This window comes from Cyclopterus lumpus, chromosome 16 (genome assembly GCF_009769545.1).
Source record: "Cyclopterus lumpus isolate fCycLum1 chromosome 16, fCycLum1.pri, whole genome shotgun sequence".
Taxonomy (NCBI): Eukaryota; Metazoa; Chordata; class Actinopteri; order Perciformes; family Cyclopteridae; genus Cyclopterus; species Cyclopterus lumpus.
The window spans coordinates 7175923-7194911 of NC_046981.1; the positions used below are offsets into that span (position 1 = coordinate 7175923).

The window sequence follows — 18989 nt, forward strand, 5'->3', positions numbered from 1 at the left end:
TGTTAATAACAAGCTGCAGGTTAATATGAGGGCAGCAGCTGGCTGAAGCGACCGCAGCCTACTGATTAGGCCAACCAGTCACCGTTATTAGCCGGCTTGTCATCTGGTACCAGGCCTGGCGTTCCCAGAGGTGCTAACCGGACAGCTCTTAAGGTAAAGATACACTATTCAACTGGTCATTGTGGAATGAGTGTGATTTATTCAAGATGAAATACTGCTATACAGTGTTTTATTTGTGGTAAAACGACAAGTACTCATGACCAAAGGTATCTGTGACATGCAGAGCCATCTGGAGGTTTTTTCATCCAGGGATGGTCATGCTGGTCTGTGGGGATCAGTCGGTCCACCACTTTAGTCTAGAATAAAATTATTAATGAATAGATTGCCTTTCATTGTCATATCAAGATGAATTGAAATGTATTTGGCGATACTTTATCTTTTCATCTTGCATCGTCACCATCCGATCAAAATGTCAATATGTCCAGAAAATTGGTTTATGACTAAATATCTGCACAAGTAATGACATCTCCTCAACTTTACTTTGTGAATGTACTAATAAGCAAATAGTAGCTGGTTAATGCATAAATCAAGATAGCTAACAAGGTAAAAAAAACTCTATGTGTGTTGTTAGCGTCACAGCTTTGTCCACGCATAGCTCACGGAGCTGGTGGCATATGGTCCGGTTTTTATGTCTCCAGTCCCGGGGACGTTGTCCATGAATCTACTCAATGTGACCATAGTCAAACAAGCTATATGGATCACAGTAAGTACAATGATGAGATCCAGTAATGAAGCAATAGAAAAGTCAGATTGTTAGTATACTGTGAATGAGTCTCCTCTCACTCATGCACCTTCATCCTAATCAGGCCCATGAAGCATTAAATGGAGTTGGGATTTCCTGTCCCACCATTTAACTGGTAAAATACAGTTGAAAAGAGGTGGGTTAGTACCAATGACTACCAGTGACTAGCCAATTTCAGAGAGCTGGCAGCCACAGTCCAAGGAGCATTTGTCTGGTGGTTAACATTTCTGCTTGCTGCGACTTGTCCTGAGCTCTTGGCCTGTGGGGAGGGAAGCGGAGGACACCAGACAGTTCCCTTGAAAACACTGTAATCACACCTCAAAGGCATTCAGTCCATCAGCCCGAGTACTGAAACATTCCTCCGCTTCAGTCTTTTCATTTCTATGCTTCTATTCTGTGATAATAGTCAAAAAGCTCCACATTTACGTCAAGTAATAACACTGATAACCTCGCTTATTGTGTCAAAAAGATAATTAAACTTCAAAGGATATTGTGTTCCAGTTAATCTTATTTCCTCTTCCAGGTATTACAATATTTGCTCTGCCATAATGTAATGCGTGACATAATATAAAAAAAAGGATATGGGAAATATACACAAAATAGCCTGAAACCATATATTCAATATCACCCAGCATTAAGATAAATATAGTGTGCTTGAAAAGATTGGAGACAAAGAGTGCCAACACGGGAAATGAAAAAAACATTTCTTTTATATTTTTTGGGTGGCTTTTTAGAAAAAAACTATATAGCAGGTTTGTTTGCATTTTTAATAAACAATGAGTCAGGATGATTGAAATAAGGGAGAAATTGTGTTGTCCTCGTCCATCACTGAAACCAAATATGAATGAAACCAATGCAACTCATATTTCTCCTTAACGCTCTGATTTTGTCACAAGAGGGATTTTTTTTATGTTCATTAATAATTTGAGCTTGGCTTGTAACGTCTGCATTTGTGTTGCCTTAATTGGACCAACTGGGCTTTTCCAACCTTGATATGATCCTATAATGTATGCTACTTTGGGCTTCTCCGAGTGCGTTGGCACCCAGTTGGAATTGGACTCAGTAACCTGAGCCGTGCGACTGTGATTCTTTATGTATCAACACACTATTATTCTCTCAATCTATCACACCTCCAACTCCAAAAACATCATTACTCTTTACATTTAGAATTGGAAACCTATACACAATAAATACAGATTGTAAGTAACGGTTTGCCGCTTTGCACTTATTCTGTTAAATAAACACATTTCTTATCAGTTCAGTGACGTCCATTCGGCAGGCTGCCGTACGGTGTGTGTGTGTGTGTGTGTGTAACAATTTCTAATATCCTGTGTGTATGTATCACTCTGTTTACTGAGCAGAAACACACACAGACAAATAGATGAATGGATGGAGGCGAACTGAAGGTTGGCGGCTGAGCTAATCAATGGACGTGCGGATGCAATGAACAGGTGGATGAAAGGTTGCGAAGGCCTCATCCGATAAGGCCTTTCCAGTTAGTGTATCTGTCAGTCTTCCTCGAGGATAGAGGGATGGAAAAGAGAGCGAGACGAAGAGCAGAACCGGGTGCCTGTAGTCACCGTTAGCAAAGTCGAACTGCAACGTGACAAAATGGTGCCGTTCAACAATAACATTTGTTTGCAACACACCTTAAATTATTGTCATTATTTTAGATGTGTGTGCAGTCACTAATGTCAGTCCAAGAGAACCCTGTAGACCATGCAGCTATGCAGTTTGAATAGAAATACAACCAGAATAAATAAGTAATGAGATTAGAGCGTGTAAAAAAAAAATAGGCTTGATGAATGACTGTGGCCACATTAACAATAACAATGTCAGTGGAACATCTGCTACTGGAGTGCAGAGGTTTTTTTTATTATTATTTATTATTTATTATTCACCAACTGGACAAAACCTCTGACCGCTTGATGAAATATAACTGGTTGAGATATGGTGGGACTCTTCTTGTGCTACAATACTGCAGCGCATCCTGCTGGTAGCTTTTTAGTACTACATATTAAAAAAAAGAGAGAGAGTGGGGCGGGGGGGGGGGGGGGGGGGGGGGGGCGTCATTTCACTTTTAAACAATCTAGGTGGGGCGGAAACGGGTCCGTGTAGGTTCCGGTCGTTTGTTTTATCAAAAACATCACGTGTTCTCGAGAAAACGGAAAAGCACTTCTGTTTTTTCACTTTTGTCATCTAAGCAAAAAAAAACACGAAAATACGAGAAAACTAAACTCCAAAAACGAGCCGATTTTGTTTTTTTCTTTTTCTTTTTTAGAGAAACGCAAACAGGGCAGGTGACCGGAAGTATGAGTCTGTCAAAATAAAAGCCCCGGAAATACTAGTCTGTCAAAATAAAAGCCAAGGCAATAGAAGGCATAGAGTTTGATCAGTCATTTTGTTGCCGTTAGCACTCATATGTATTTTTCCACCTTATTGTGCCGTTTCTTGAGTGAACACTCAATGAGTCTGTATGTGGAGACGCAGAGTAAACTTGTTTCTAGATGGCAGAACAAGTGTATTTAAACTATACATTTAGTTATATTTACCTGTGTCTTTGGTAATTATCTAGGTTATTGATATATTGATGACGTATTTAATGCTGTTTATTTTCTCTGATATTTGATGTTCATGGTTGATTTGCAACCTAGTTGTATACATTGTGTATTTACTTGTTATATTTTCATTTTTTCAACTAAACGATAAAATAAACGAAGGAGACCGAAACGACACAGGATATTTACAGAGTAGGACACGTGTTCATCTTGTGATCAGTGACAACATGCAACAGTTAGTTTGATATCTCGGATTTCCATTGAGACGGTGGTTCTGCACCCGTTTTGCTTGTGGCCTCCTAAAAAGGGAATGGTTTACCCAGTTTTCAGATTTGTTAAGAATTTTTATAGAACTGATGAGGTAAAAGTACACAATATTTCATGAAAAGAAAATCTCTCTTTTATGTCTTGAATCTGCTGACCTCTCAGATTTGGAAACCACTGCCACAGGATATCATGACATGATGGCGCTCTATGTTACAGGTCTATCAGAGGTTTGCTTTATTTCTACTATACACTAAAATAATAAACTAAAAACATGCCTCTAACATTTTTAGACATGCAGTCAACAGACTCATGGGATTAAACTAGGACTAAATCAGACCTAAAAGCCAACATGAGACCCTAAATCATGTCAAACAAGTACAAGGATTTCCAACAGTCCTAAAAATTAAACAATACGCACAGTGTAGAATCAGTTTGTTTATTAAACACTTAATCAACTGTTTAATACATCAGAACATCAGAATTAGCTTTAAGATGCTTCATTGAAAACAGACTGTGGTGCTGTGTGAGCTTATATTGTCATCAAACCCAACATTAAATCTCTGATAGCGGAGAAAAGCAACACTGAAGATGGCCTCATGAGGTGAACATAAAGCAAAAACAATCCCTTTAATTAAGCAAGTGAACCAACCATCAAAGCTGGAAGGAAATGTAGAAGGAAATACATTCTGTCAGACCATTGCTTTAGAAACCGCTGTTGTGCTATTTGAAGGTAGTGTCCATAAAATACTGATTGTCAACAGAACTGCGGCACGATCACCTGCTACATGAGCACTTTTAATATAAATGGTCAGAGATAAACAGATCTGGGAACAGAACAAGAGAAAAGATGACCACCAAGTGTGATTAGCAGCAAAATGAGGTCTTAAGGCAAATGCTTTCAGGCTTATTGTTGAACAGTCAGTGAACCCGTTTCAGCCAACTAATGACCACAAAACTCCCTCCAGATGTTTGAATACACGTGAAGGGACACATTTGACACTTCTGCATATTTTCTTTTGTTAAAACTCAACTGTTACCACAATCTTCTTCAGAATCTCAGCCCCCTCATTTGAAAAGCCACCACTAATGAAAACCCTTGAGAAGAATCACTAATGTCTGCAGAACAAGTGATTTGTGTCACGCTACCTGCTGATTGGCTGTGTGGAAAAAAATCTTGCTACCTAAACGTTTACGTAAACGTATCAAAATCTCTCGTATCCAGAGTCCCTATTATATTTTCTCCAAAACACAGCAAAATCCAAACGACATCCACGACCTTTACATGGACAATGCTAAAATAGTATGTTCTATGGCATCACCCAAGTGAACTGTTTTGAGATCAGCAAAAATGTCATGAATGTTTATCAACCTGAAAACCTCACTAATGTCTGAACAATGTTCTATTGTAATTTTATAAAGATACTTATTGAAACAGCTGAGGAAGTTTTGTTCTTATATTTGTCCTGAAAATGGAGCATTGCAGAACACGTTAAAATCTACTTAACCTCTGAAATGATTTGTCAAATAACTCCGTCCTACAAGTCAATACACTGAAGAAGCGCTTTGGATTAGAATGCTGCAGGAATCATGCATTTCACTGCGTACAACAACAAAGCACATTGAGGAACAACACATGAGATGTCCACTGAATAGCTCGCTTCAGAGACTTGCAGGAATTTCACTGACATACACTGTGTCAATTATACTGTTTGGCAATAAAGATTTCCTGAATATATGTTCATGTTGAATAGAAAAAAGTTGACTGTATTTGTATTTAGTAATAACTTCTCTTTAGGACTAAACTTAGTACGCGTTCAATTAACCAGGCAGTGTTGTTTTGTCTAACATAAACAAGTAATGTTAGTTATGTATTGGAACTTCTTTTGAGTAAACCAACACCTCATATTGTATATGCTCCGCCCTCTTAGAGCTGTTGCTATTGGGTAAAAGGTGAAGCTGATGCAGTCTATGCCCCACTGTGACATTAACGCCCACAAGCAGAAAACATACACCAGTTCACAAACTGTAAATCCCACACATTATAAAAAGGCAGGGAGGCCTCCGACATGTCAACACCACAGCAGCACTGTAGGTTTGTATGATGGTCGTCACAGCCTCTGTAATGAATGAACAGCTGCTGCGTCTGCCTATTGTTGTGTGAACAGCTAACAAAGCGCACACTGGGCAGAGTGGGTGACACATTTCTACTGGTGAAGCCTTCAAGAGAAATGATTGTCGACCACGAGGAGTTTGTTAAGACTTTTAGGGGTGGCAGATCAATCCATCCAGCTGTGGACGATCAATCCATCCAGCTGTGCATCCCTGCTTAATATGAGCTGCCACGGTGTCCCTGCCAGCAGCTGCACCATGGAGGGGAACCATAACGCGCGTGGGATACTTTTCCTGAAGGACGAGCCATGGGCCGCAGGCGGTGAGAGAATCCATTCACTCCTAGTGGAGGGTGGACTCGTGTGCTCGGAGACAACCACAGTGTTTATTCTCCCGTGAGGGGAACCGATCCACTTTACCAAACCTGTCCCACAACATCTGAACGAGTGCAGAACGGAACCTTGCGAGAAGATTAAGCCTGCAGTGCGGTGCTGTACCCCGGGGGTTGTAAACTGCCTTTGATGATGCTCACCGCAGCCTGAAGGGCCCACTACCCGGGTGGTTGGTGTAAGCTGTCATGTTGCCTTTCCTCACCATCACGTCTCTGTTTAGAGCAAAGTGCTTCAGGGGATTGCTCCCTCCTGTGGGGCGGATAGAGGATTTTAAATTATCATCACAATTTGAGACTGGCACATCCCACCCCATCCAGAGAGGGACGTGCTTTACGCTCGTTGTGACTGAATTCACATCCACACCCGGATCAATTAACGACTGGGGAGGGGAGCGGAGAACTCCAGTGTTTGCAGGTGCTGTACAACTTCCACTGTGTGGAGTGTAGCTTTCTCTTGCAAGTGGCCATATGGGTTAGGTTGTCAAAGTAGGACAAAACCTTGATCCCCTTTCCTGTGTCACAGCTCCAGCGCTGTTTTCCCTACAAAGTGTGCGGAGACAGAGAATAGCCAAATGATAGCCGGTTGTACTGGTATGGTTTTCCCTGGAAGAAAAAAACGCAGGGAATTCTGCTGCGTGGGAGTGACAGGAATGTGGAAACATGCAGCTCTCACGTTGATAGGGTATACATCTTTAAGGTCACTAATGCACATTTTAAATGAGGATTTGTGGGGATTTTTGAGAGGCTGAATTAGCAGAGCGGTCACAGCGTCCAGCTCATCCGCTGACACCTGATGGTCTGCAAAGCTGCCGTCCCACCACCTCCAACACAAAGCGCTGTGAAGGCCTCTCTCTGCCCGACGACGCGTCTCTGTAGGCAAGTGAACACAGAACGGGCAAACGCCTGGCGTGGACAGCACCAAGGGGGGCACGCTGGGATGAAGATCCCACAGGAGGATGTAGCTGATCCGGCAGCAGCTACACCAACGGACACAGCTCGACCTCTTCAAAAAAGGTAGAGCGAGCCATCCTCTCATCGAAAGATTGGAGGTTTGACCTCCGGCTCTTTCGATCGCCATGTCCAATCTTTACGATTGCCGGCCAGGATAAACACAATAGCGACAGCTCTTAGGGGCGGCGCCTGTACAATATAGCAGTTAAACAGAGAATACAGACACATACTGTATCAGAAATGTGGGCATCACTAATCCATGCTCTACTTTTCTGTTATCATATAGTTTTAAATGTGATCTTCTCACGCTAGTATGTCTTAGCACATGGTGGCACAGTTTATACATGTACAGTAAATTATTTTAGTTTGGAGGTGAATGAGGTACAAATATTTTTATATTACGTGAAGCCTTTAGTCCAGCTAACCTTTATAAGGGTAATTTCAACCAAAAAATACAAAACAATTATTTGTGCAGGTTTTGTTGCTGCCATCCCAGTATATTGACAAGATATTTCCAGAATCTGTTCTACCATATAGTATAGATATGTATATATGAATACATATATATTAAAATTAAAATTATGTTTTTAAAAAGCAAACCTTTGTCAACTGCTTTCCCCCCCCACCCCCAATACAAAATAAATGTTGAAGAGGTCAAGTGCTCATATAGTAATCCTTTCCTTTAATTCTTCAAACATAAAATAATATGTAATATAATATATACATCTTCAACTGAATCTATTCTTCACTACAAGGACATTTTTCAAATTAAATCTGGTTGGCAGCACATGACTCAAATTGTAGTTTAGCATTTATTTTGCATTTCCACTGGTACTAAATACAATAAATGCAACACGTCATAGAAAAATTTCCAAATATTTCCTAATATTTTACTCAACAGAGAAGATTTGCTCTCTGAGTTTTCAACACGTCTTTACAAATAATGACATCTTATGTCAATGTAGAAGTTTCTTGTTTGTGTCATCTTAAAAAACAGAACTAACAAACAAATAGAGATCAGGTGTAATTTATCCTTTAAAAAATATTCATAAAGACTCCAAGATGTTCTCATTGCTGTAGTTTATGAGGCTTCATCTGATAAACACATTTTTTCTAAAGCAGGACCACCTCAGTTTACATAACTTTTCTATATACATTGTGCCTGTTAATGTCACATTTTATCAGTTCTTATATTATTACGTAAACTAATTCCTAGTAGCTAAAAGTAAATCTACCTGTGCATCAATTTATTTGTAAATGGTAGAAATCTGTATTTTTTCTATTTGATACACTGTTGCCCAAGCAGGAAATAAACACCTTGAAACCCGACTTGTGATTTACAAACTGCATCTGTAGTATAAATGCTCTGTGTCTTCCTGCGCCTCCCAGCAGAGGGCCGTGTTGAGCCACCAGGAGCTTACATCGGTAGTTGGAAACTAAGTGGAGGAGAGGTCACTGACTGTGTCAGTATGAAATATTCTTCCTTTTTGTTACATTGTCAGGTCGTACTTGTTCATGTCCGGGTTCTAATGAAAAACCTCATCTCTCGTCCTTCAAAACACTCGTCATGGTCAGCAACAGATTCATGAAACGGTTCTGGTTTTAAACTCAAACAAAAACAGGGACTTCCTATTCCACACAAAGTTTGGGGCCTCTTAATTATGACTGAGAGTCTTTGTGAGCACATTGAAGCAATTGGATGCAGAAGGGGTGACTCTTATCCCTGCGCCTCTAAATCCCCCACGCGCCCCCAAAAAAGAAAGCACAACCTACGTGTTTTGTCTACGGGTTGAATCATTTACTTGACTTGTATACCTTCTTAAACACACACCGTCTCTCAGTCATCCACCTTGTCCAAACATTGTTGGAACAGAGCGAGTGCGAGTTGCGTTTCAAGTCGTCCACGTTCCTCTGTGGTTTGGAGGTCAAACACTAAACATCTAGTCCCCACGTTATTACTGCAGTACTTGTCTACGAGGGATTCTGCACAGCTCTGCTCAAACTTATGCCTCCTCCATCACCTCCATGACTATTGTCCGGGGTCCGGTCAGGATCAGGTTGCTGACGGTCCGGTAGTCCTGAGCGAGGACGTTCCGTCCGTTCACCGACACCACAAAGTGGCACACCTTTAGAAATGAAAAACAGAGGGGAGAGAGTTGATTGATGCTTTCTTTGGCTATAATGCTCTTAACTTTCATACTACACAAACAAAAATGGGTGTGAACCAAAGTGAAAACAATGAAAGAGAGAGAAAAAAAAAAAAAAAAGGGCATAAAATACTTAATTTCTTTGATTTAAACATACACGTAAATATCTGTCGATGTTGTGCAGTGTTTGGAACATAGTTCAGTGGGTTATGCTACAGGTAGGATTAAAGTTTCTATGGACTGTAATAAGCTTTACTCGCCATGACTTCAAATGAGAGCATGTTGTGGCCTGTGGCCCCCCATCCCCAAACAGGTTAAACCAGCCATGCCGTTTGCTGCAAGGAGCATGCTCCAAACATTTAGGTGCAACACACATTTGTCCATCACAGTGCAGCTAACAACGCCCCAAAAACACAAGCAATCTGACAAGGCTTCTTAACATACTCAAATCTCCAACAGTAAAAAGAAACATGCCAACACGACACCAGGTACAACATGACAGCCAAGCTCAGATCTCTCCTGTGTCACGCCTGCATTATCGTTGTTCAACCACTGTCCCACCTCAACAGCACTGATCGAAACACTGCTGCGGTTTGGCTCCACACACACACACACACACACACACACACACACACACACACACACACACACACACACACACACACACACACACACACACACACACACACACACACACACACACACACACACACACACACACACACACACACACACACACACACACACACACACACACACACACACACACACACACACACACACACACACACACACACACACACACACACACACACACACACACACACACACACACACACACACACACACACACACACACACACACCTCTGCAAGATGCAAGTTCGAGTCAAAGAGAACCAAAGCACATCATCACTCCGATATTTCTACTGGCTATAAATCGACAAAGTGTAGACGCAGTGAGGTTGGAAGAAAAACATTTACAGATGTGTTTTATGGGGTCTTGACTAGGAAGTATTTACAAGGAGTAGCTATTTAAAGCCTGACTGTTCTTTGCATAAACTGATGTTCCCATTTCTTTACTTTCACAGGTATTGCTACTGAAGGTTTTCCCGGCCTTGATGAAGGTCTCAGGATAGCCGAGATCAGAAGAGGCAGACGGCTTAAGGGGAAAGAGACATTAAAAGAGTGATAGAGGAAAGCCTACAATATACACAGTATACCACTACTTGCAAAGTCAACGTACTCTTTTTCTCCACTTCTATTCTTTTTTTCCCCCTCTCTTCAACCTTTCCTTTAAACCTTTTTAACTCTTTCCAACTCCTCCCCCTCCTTCTCTCCCACTGATGCTTCTCTCCTTTCAGGCTGTGGGGTTCTTGGACTTGGCTGCGGCCCAGCTGGACTTAATGGCTCCTTGCACTCAGAGGGTTAAAATCACTCTCACACAGAAACGGGCATATAGAGAAGAGAGCGAGCGCATAATAAACACATTATTATTCACGCAGCAATAACAGGTGTACGCAATGTAGAGAATAGTCCCTCTTTACCAAAATACTCAGTGGATGGAAGACCGGAGGCTATATTTGCATTTATGTCACGCGAGGAAACGGAAAGCCAGAGAAACGGCAACCGACTGAGTTGAAACCCCCCACACACACACACACACACACGCACACACACACGCACACGCACACGCACACGCACACGCACACGCCGGCTGGTGTGGTAAAAGAACTGCTTGACATTTTGGAAAGTATTTGTTTTTTTGTGTCCAATAATAATTTGGGCATCACGACCTCCCTCAAACTGAATGACAAATGAAAAGGCGAACTGATCTGAATCTAAAATTAATTAAGGCGACCAATTTGGGGTTTAAGTCAGGCTGAATCGACGCAGTCTGTTTCTTTAGCTCACTAATCACCACCTTCGTTTTCTGGTTGCCTGGCAACCTCACGCTGACTATAAGACTCCAGGGTCTCTCAGAGTTTAAAAGAACAGGTATAGAGGCTTTTCATTTCCTTTTGTGCATGTCTCAACTGACAATTATATACAATATATATAACATATTTAATGTATTTTTATATTTATCCTGTTATTTGTAATTTAAATGTATGTACGACGAGAGCGTACGTGTAACCGGGGTCAAATTCCATGTATGTGCACACATACATGGCCATTAAAGCTGATTCTGATATATAGATAATTAGAGTATTGTAACATTTCAACATGCAACAGTGTCTGATTCATCTCACCTCATATACAGAACATATTGTTCAGTACACACACACACACACACACACACACGAGATGGTGTACAAACATACATGCAGTACAGTACAGGATGCACAAATGGACACAAAGTGAGCAAAACACACACACACCGTGCTCTCTCTGCCGCTGCCTTATAAAAGTGCATTAGGAACATAAGTGCTCGGATCCATTACGGTCAGGACGATGCTAATGTGCACGTGTCTGTGTGAGGTGGAAAAAGATACAGAGCCGAAGTGTTTGAAAGTACGAGTGATGAGAACCGAGAGGAGCTTCATGATGCTTTTTAGTACCTCCCCACTGAGGGGCCGCGGTGCCGACACCTCACAGCACGGCATTCCCTCTGCATGGATTGTGTTACTGCTTAATAATTACACATCAATAACACATCGCAGGTGAAGTGGACGAAGATAAACCTTCTAGGAACTGCAGGGAGTGCAATGAACTCCTAATAAATAAACTGGTGACACTGTAGCTCACACTGCTGCACCCTAGGTCTGTAATCTCATATTTCTCACCTAATATTGCCCCCAGCACATGAAAGATAATACCTTTCAGACTGAACACGTTTTTTTTTTTAAAACACAAAAGTTGAAATACAAAAATGTGTTGTAAAAGTGTTACATTAAGTCCTCACAGTAGGTCCACAATCAGGTCAACAGAGCTAATCACACAGCATAAAGACACGAACACACACACTTTATGAGGACACATTAATAACACACTGTGGACATTGACACGTGTTTCCATGGTGATAATATGACAGTTAAGAGTAACAAAAGCAGAAGTGATATTATTGACCGTTTCCTCTTTTCAGTGCTAATTCTTTAGAGGCTCTTTCCTCATCCTCCACACTCTTTAGCTCATGCTTCTTCTCACTTCACAGATGTGTTTCTGTATTAGCTCCCTGTAAATTCATTCTTTTATTTTAGATTCCTTCTCCTCATCGACAAAGCCCTAGTTGGCCAGGCAACATCATATCTTTAGGAACTCATAGTCCTCTATTACCCCACGACAGAGCTGCGCTCCCAGAGTGCAGGGTTACTTGTAGTTCCTAGCGTCTAAAAAAGTAGGATGGGAACTACAGAGTCTTCAGATATCAAGCACCTCTTCGTTGGAACAAGCTTCCAGTTTCAGTCACCGCATTTAAGAGTAGACTTTCCTCTGTAATAGCGCTTATTGTTAGGGCTGAATCCGGTTTGCCGTGGTCCAGCCCTTAAATAGGCCTTCCTAGGATACACTGAGCTCCTCTCTCCTCTTTTTTCTCTCCTTCTGTATGAATTCATCTCCCATCAATGCCCATTAGAAACTCTGCTTCTTCCCCAGAATCATTAGCAATGATTTGATCAATTATTCAAACGCAGACTTATAAAAACACAAACAATAGTTGATGTGCTCAATAACTTCATGTTTACTCCTCTTTCTGGTTCCTGCTGCTTTTTTTTAAAATTCAGATCTTGCATTCCCAGGATTCCTTGCTGCCACTATGCTGACATACCTTCATACCACCATTACACGCTTACAAGCTACCCTCCTTTCTTTCTTCATACAAAGCATAATGAATAAAGAGATGTCCTCTGGGGCTCACGGGGCTTTGAGGACTCCAAACATTTCTCCTGTCCTTACCTTCATGCCAGCAGCTGCTGCAGGTCCTCCAGGGTCCACCGCCTGGATGTGACAGGGTTTGCTGCCTCGCACCACGAAGCCCCAGCCCACAGCATCACCGACAATCTGAGGAACAGCGAGAAGACATGACATGTTGATATGATTTGGCACACGGTTTGTATTTAAGTGAAGCTGAAATGTGCTTAAAGTGTGGTTGTAGCTATGTGGACCTTTGTGGTTAGATTATCTCCAGTATACACTGTTCTCAAAAGAACAACACATTGACACTGTGAAACCACGTCTATAAATGATTGTAAACACGTTACATGCATGTGTCCCTAGTATTATTCAAATTTGAGTATTCTTCAAGTGTTATCCTCATTCGGCCATTTGTGGCGATCCAATTCATCCGACACACGTGCCGGAGCTTCCTGCACATCCACATGACCTGAATGCCATGCATTTAGTGTGTGTTAGAGAGGGGATGTGTGACTGAGTATGCATGACAACATCCACGCTGAAATGGTCTTTGTTAGAGGTCTGCGTGCGTGTGTGTGTGTGTGTGCGTGCGTCAACCACTGTTCCACCTCAACAGCACTGATCGAAACACTGCTGCGGTTTGGCTCTTGACACACACACACACACACACACACACACACACACACACACACACACACACACACACACACACACACACACACACACACACACACACACACACACACACACACACACACACACACACACACACACACACACACACACACACACACACACACACACACACACACACACACACACACACACACACACACACACACACACACACACACACACACACACACACACACACACACACACACACACACACACACACACACACACACACACACACACACACACACACACACACACACACACACACACACAGCTCTGCAAGATGCAAGTTCGAGTCAAAGAGAACCAAAGCACATCATCACTCCGATATTTCTACTGGCTATAAATCGACAAAGTGTAGACGCAGTGAGGTTGGAAGAAAAACATTTACAGATGTGTTTTATGGGGTCTTGACTAGGAAGTATTTACAAGGAGTAGCTATTTAAAGCCTGACTGTTCTTTGCATAAACTGATGTTCCCATTTCTTTACTTTCACAGGTATTGCTACTGAAGGTTTTCCCGGCCTTGATGAAGGTCTCAGGATAGCCGAGATCATGCCATGCATTTAGTGTGTGTTAGAGAGGGGATGTGTGACTGAGTATGCATGACAACATCCACGCTGAAATGGTCTTTGTTAGAGGTCTGCGTGTGTGTGTGTGTGTGTGTGTGTGTGTGCGTCTGAGTCCTACAGTAAATGTCTTCTTTAGAAAAGGTCCTCCTGGTGTCTGCAGCTCCTCAGGACTCACTTGTCTTTTCAGAACTGTTGAGAAACACACACAGACAGACACAATACCAGTTACTACCACGACAATCGGTGACAGCCAAATAAATACATGTGCACACACTCAAACAGGCACGCGCACACACAAAGACATAATATTGTTGGCTAAAAAATGTGTTCCTGAAATATTATAGCTCAATTCCCCTCCTCCAACTTCCCCTCACCATTGCACAATTTAACATGACCCTACACCGGATTTAACTGGATTTTGGTTTCTCAAAACATATTGGAACGTTACATTCATTCCACTAGTGTGAATTATGCCAGATGTAGAAAGAACCCACACACACCAGGCATATAATAATTCCCACACACAAACGCCGTCATATTAAAGACAAACGTGAGCTGAGAATATGCACACATCTTCTTTAGGGATGAGTACCAATTTAAAATGTTAAAACCAGAACCAACTCTACACACAGCTAAAGGAATCTGAAACAAGAATCGAGTATTCATATTCACTACAGCAGCGGTTTCACCTGCTCTTTGACAGTCTTCAACTCTTTTTATGTGTTCACACAGACTGAAAAATGTATGTGTGATAATAAAAGTGCTAAAATGACTAACTGTATTTCATTCTTCCACACAAACCCGACAGCAAATCCCTCAGGTAGGCCTGTGGCGTGTGCATACGGTTCAGTATGTGCGTATTTGATCAATCTCTTGCGGCCTGTGTAGTACTTCTAATCTAGTCTAATCTGATGAAACCCAGGAAGTGAAGTGAGAGACCTTTTTATCCTCTTGGTCTGTACATTGCCATAATCTCTCTGTAGAAATTCTAATCTGATCAGATGTACAGGACAACCTCTCTTTTAATACCTCATTTCTCTCTATCCGTCTGGCTTCATAAATGCATAACAGAGTTTTTGTACCACATTCTGTGAATGTTTTACATTTTTTGAGTCCTCGTCTTCCCATAGTGTGATGCGCACAATTTCTAAGGTTAATATGAGGCAGAGGGGGAGGTTTGACATGCGTGTGCCTTCCTTTTCCTGTCCATTGTGCATGGCGTGTGTGTGTGCTTATGTCGAGGGGCTCTGATGCTACAAAGAGACTTTGTCAAGGACTGTGCTTGGATTAGACACATCAAAGGAAACCTTGCAGTAGTAAAACACACACACACACACACACACAGAGAGAGATCTTCCTCGGACGTTAACACAAGGTCATTTAGCCTCTCTTCGTCAAAGTTTTTTTCTTTCATTCTCAGTCCACTAAAATAAAGTGAAGTTTGTTTGTAATGAATGGCAAGAGGGGGGGTGGAGTAACGTCGGGTTTAACTTGTTTTTGTACTTACAAGAAACAATATGAAATGTAAGTGAATATGATGACGTAACACATTCAAATCGATACGTTAATATCAGCAGGAGCCATTAATCGTTCTGTGTGAACACAAAACATTTCCCCTTCCAGACCAATTCATTCACATTGATTAGGAGATGGCTGCAGCTGATCTGCATGCATTGGATGAAAACCAGGAACACGGCTTGAGGTTGGCTTTTACTATTGCAGATGTCACACACACACACACACACACACACACACACACACCAATACGTTTGCTAAGACGTTTCCAGGCCTTTCTTTATGAACATACATTCTCTGAGACATCTGTGTGTACATGAAAAAATAAGAGTCTGACATTAATTACCCCACGCAGAGAAGTATTGTCAAGTAGTATACCCGATATGCTTTTAAAGTATTGTTGAACCAATAAAGATTGTTTTTATTCGTTTTACTCGTTATACATGTATTTGCATTTTAATGACTTTTCCAAAAGGTTCCAGGCCTAGAAATTGATATTTTTAAAATTCATGACCTTTGCAGGTTTTACATTACCGTACAAACCCCCGGTAATAAAGAAGTAAATGAAAAGTGCATTTATAAACGCTGAAACATAACCTCTCTCTTGTAAAGAGATGGAGTGAGGCGTCTGCATGTCATCTCACCAGACTTGGGGTTGCAGAGGACAGGTGGGCTGCTGCTGAGCGTGGGACTGCTGCTGTAATAACCGCTGCTGCCACAGCTGCTGCTCATGCTGCTCCGCCGAACTCCGACCACCACCTTAATCTCTTTAGTGGGACTCACTGAGGCCGAGGGGGAGACGAAGAGAGACAGACGGGAGAAAGCTATAAAGCTGGATAGAGGCTGACATTTATTTGACAGTTTATTAACCTGTACAAGTAGCAGCCCCAGCTGTGTTTACATACTTCATCAATATGTATATTCTCAAGACACATCCCGCACCTAATGCCCCTCAATTAGTTAAAAGTAGCACATATGTTTGAAAAGTGTCGGTTAAACCATCTCTCTACCACAGTTAGCTAATTACAAGCACTTTAAGCTAATTCTTTGAGTGTTCCCAGAGGAACTAGCTTTGAGTAAGTGATAAGGTTTTTAGTTATTAAGAAAAGATGCTTCCAGCACAGCTCTAAACCCGGAACTGGACTCAGAGCTCGTCTTTCTTTTAGATTTACATCATATCATATTCACGCAAATGCCTTCGAGGGGATTGTGCGTCCCATTTAGGGAAGGTCAACTTGGCAGTGTGATCGCACAACAGGACTTTTTACCATATTCTTCAGGCTGGCTACACAAAAAAACCTCTACTGTATTATATATATATATATGACAGATACGGCCATGGACGACATGTGTCAAAAGAAAATAACGCAACAGGCGTTAAAATGTCCTTTTCTTACCCCCCAGAAGATTGAATCTTCTCAGGGAAATATTGAAATTGTACAGTGAGAATGTAGAAATAAAACTATAAAAAATGAAGACGGTTATAGTTTTCGGTCAGGCTTTAATTAAATTAATTTCAGCTTCTCTCTACTGAGCATGACTAATAATAAAATTAGACATGTAGGTGGAACAGGCTGTACCTGAGAGGAAGCTGGTGTTGCCTCCATCCGAGTTCTGTTTGCGGAGACAGAAAGGACTGTCGTGACTCTCCGGGATGCTGCGGCTGCGCTCGTGAAGGAGTTCGATCAACCGCCGCCGCCGCCGGAAATTCATCCTAAACTGGTAGAGGAGGGGCCCGTTGACAAAGTGGTGCTTGTTGGTTACTGGTGACAAAGAGAAGTTGGACATGGAGAGAATAAATTAGCCTTAGGAAAGAGAGAGGGTGAAATGAGACAAAAAGCTAGAAAACATGAAAGGCTTTTGAAACTTTATCATGATGGATATTCATGAATGTCTGACCTGAAAAACTAAATATTGTCTTTCTAAACAGAAATGTCTTCTTAACAATAAAATTATGAAGAAGGCAGAGTGATGTAAAGCATGAGGAAATGTACTAATTACCACCACTACATGAACAAGGAACAGTCTTTCTCTGCAAAATAGTCCAAATTATTTTAATAACCAAGGAAATATGTAATCATTTCTTCCAAAAGGCCAGCTTGGCTTAGAAAAACCTCTCAGATTATGCTGAAGCTCTGAACTCAACTGAGCAGCACAAAACAAACTGTCCACTGAACTGAGATCAGCTGTGCTGAACAAACATAAAGTGACCTTAGAGAGCGTCGACCTCCGCCTCCACAGCTGAGCTGATATGACCAGCAAGGAGATACCAGAGGACAATTTTATTTAAAATCACGTGCAACTGTCAATTCACCATCGCCTGCTTTTATTTTAGTGTTAGTTTGGCTTTAATAATTGAAAAGTATTTTATAAATTCAGAGATCATAGGACAGAATTTTAGATAAAAGATTAGGACTCAGAGGATGAGACACACACACAAGTAACAGCAGAGTAGTACTTATTCATAAAAAAAACCGAGACATATCAAAATAGATAAAAATGGGGGGAAAACTAAAATGGAGGTAACAAAATGAGTATAAAAGAAAAAGGTAAATGCAATTTGTATTTAAATACATTGTTTGATGTATCTGCACTAAATCACAGGAAATGCACAAGCAGGTCAATGAACCCATACATCAGATACCTGCATAGAGACTGGCGGTCAATAGCTTTGTTCAACAAGTAAGACTGCATTAAACTGGTTGATTTTCATCAGTAATGTCACTCATCAGGCCCATTCTTACAGGCAAGTCATCAAATGTCAAACAGCCCATCTCATGCCATCCTCGTTGATCTGATTTCACGATAGCAGCAGTTCTTCTGATCCAAACTCCTTCACGAGGATTCAGAGTTTCAAAGACCAAACATGGTGCTGGTCTCTTGCCGAAGCTTTAGTGAAATGATTTTAAAAACGCCATCATTTCCTTTCCATGGTTTAAATATATCATATTGCACTAGTGACGATTCAAACCCGTTAGAAATACATATTTCCTCCACATAGCCTCATTAAAATCATGCATCGTGTTGGTAGTATTTTTTAAGTAGACCAACTATTGGGCCATTTATTAGACTGCGAAGCTATCACAAGAACAGATGCAACATTGTTTTATCCTCGTCAGGAAGTTTAATTTGATTTATATATTTTTTTAT

The 18989-nt window shown here is 41.4% G+C and overlaps 1 protein-coding gene across 2 annotated transcripts in view; it reads right to left on the minus strand.

Moving 5' to 3' along the window:
• Positions 1-4049: 4049 nt before the first annotated feature.
• The window catches only part of deptor (DEP domain containing MTOR-interacting protein), a 31599-nt gene continuing 16659 nt past the window's right edge, over positions 4050-18989 (minus strand). For both annotated transcript variants that reach the window (XM_034553551.1, XM_034553553.1), the window contains exons 6-10: positions 17420-17602; positions 16484-16621; positions 14443-14513; positions 13118-13222; positions 4050-9204 (exon numbers count right to left, since the gene is read on the minus strand). In XM_034553551.1, the coding sequence (XP_034409442.1) occupies positions 9082-9204; positions 13118-13222; positions 14443-14513; positions 16484-16621; positions 17420-17602 (620 nt within the window). In that variant the 3' untranslated portion in view covers positions 4050-9081. The remainder of the gene's footprint in view (positions 9205-13117; positions 13223-14442; positions 14514-16483; positions 16622-17419; positions 17603-18989) is intronic.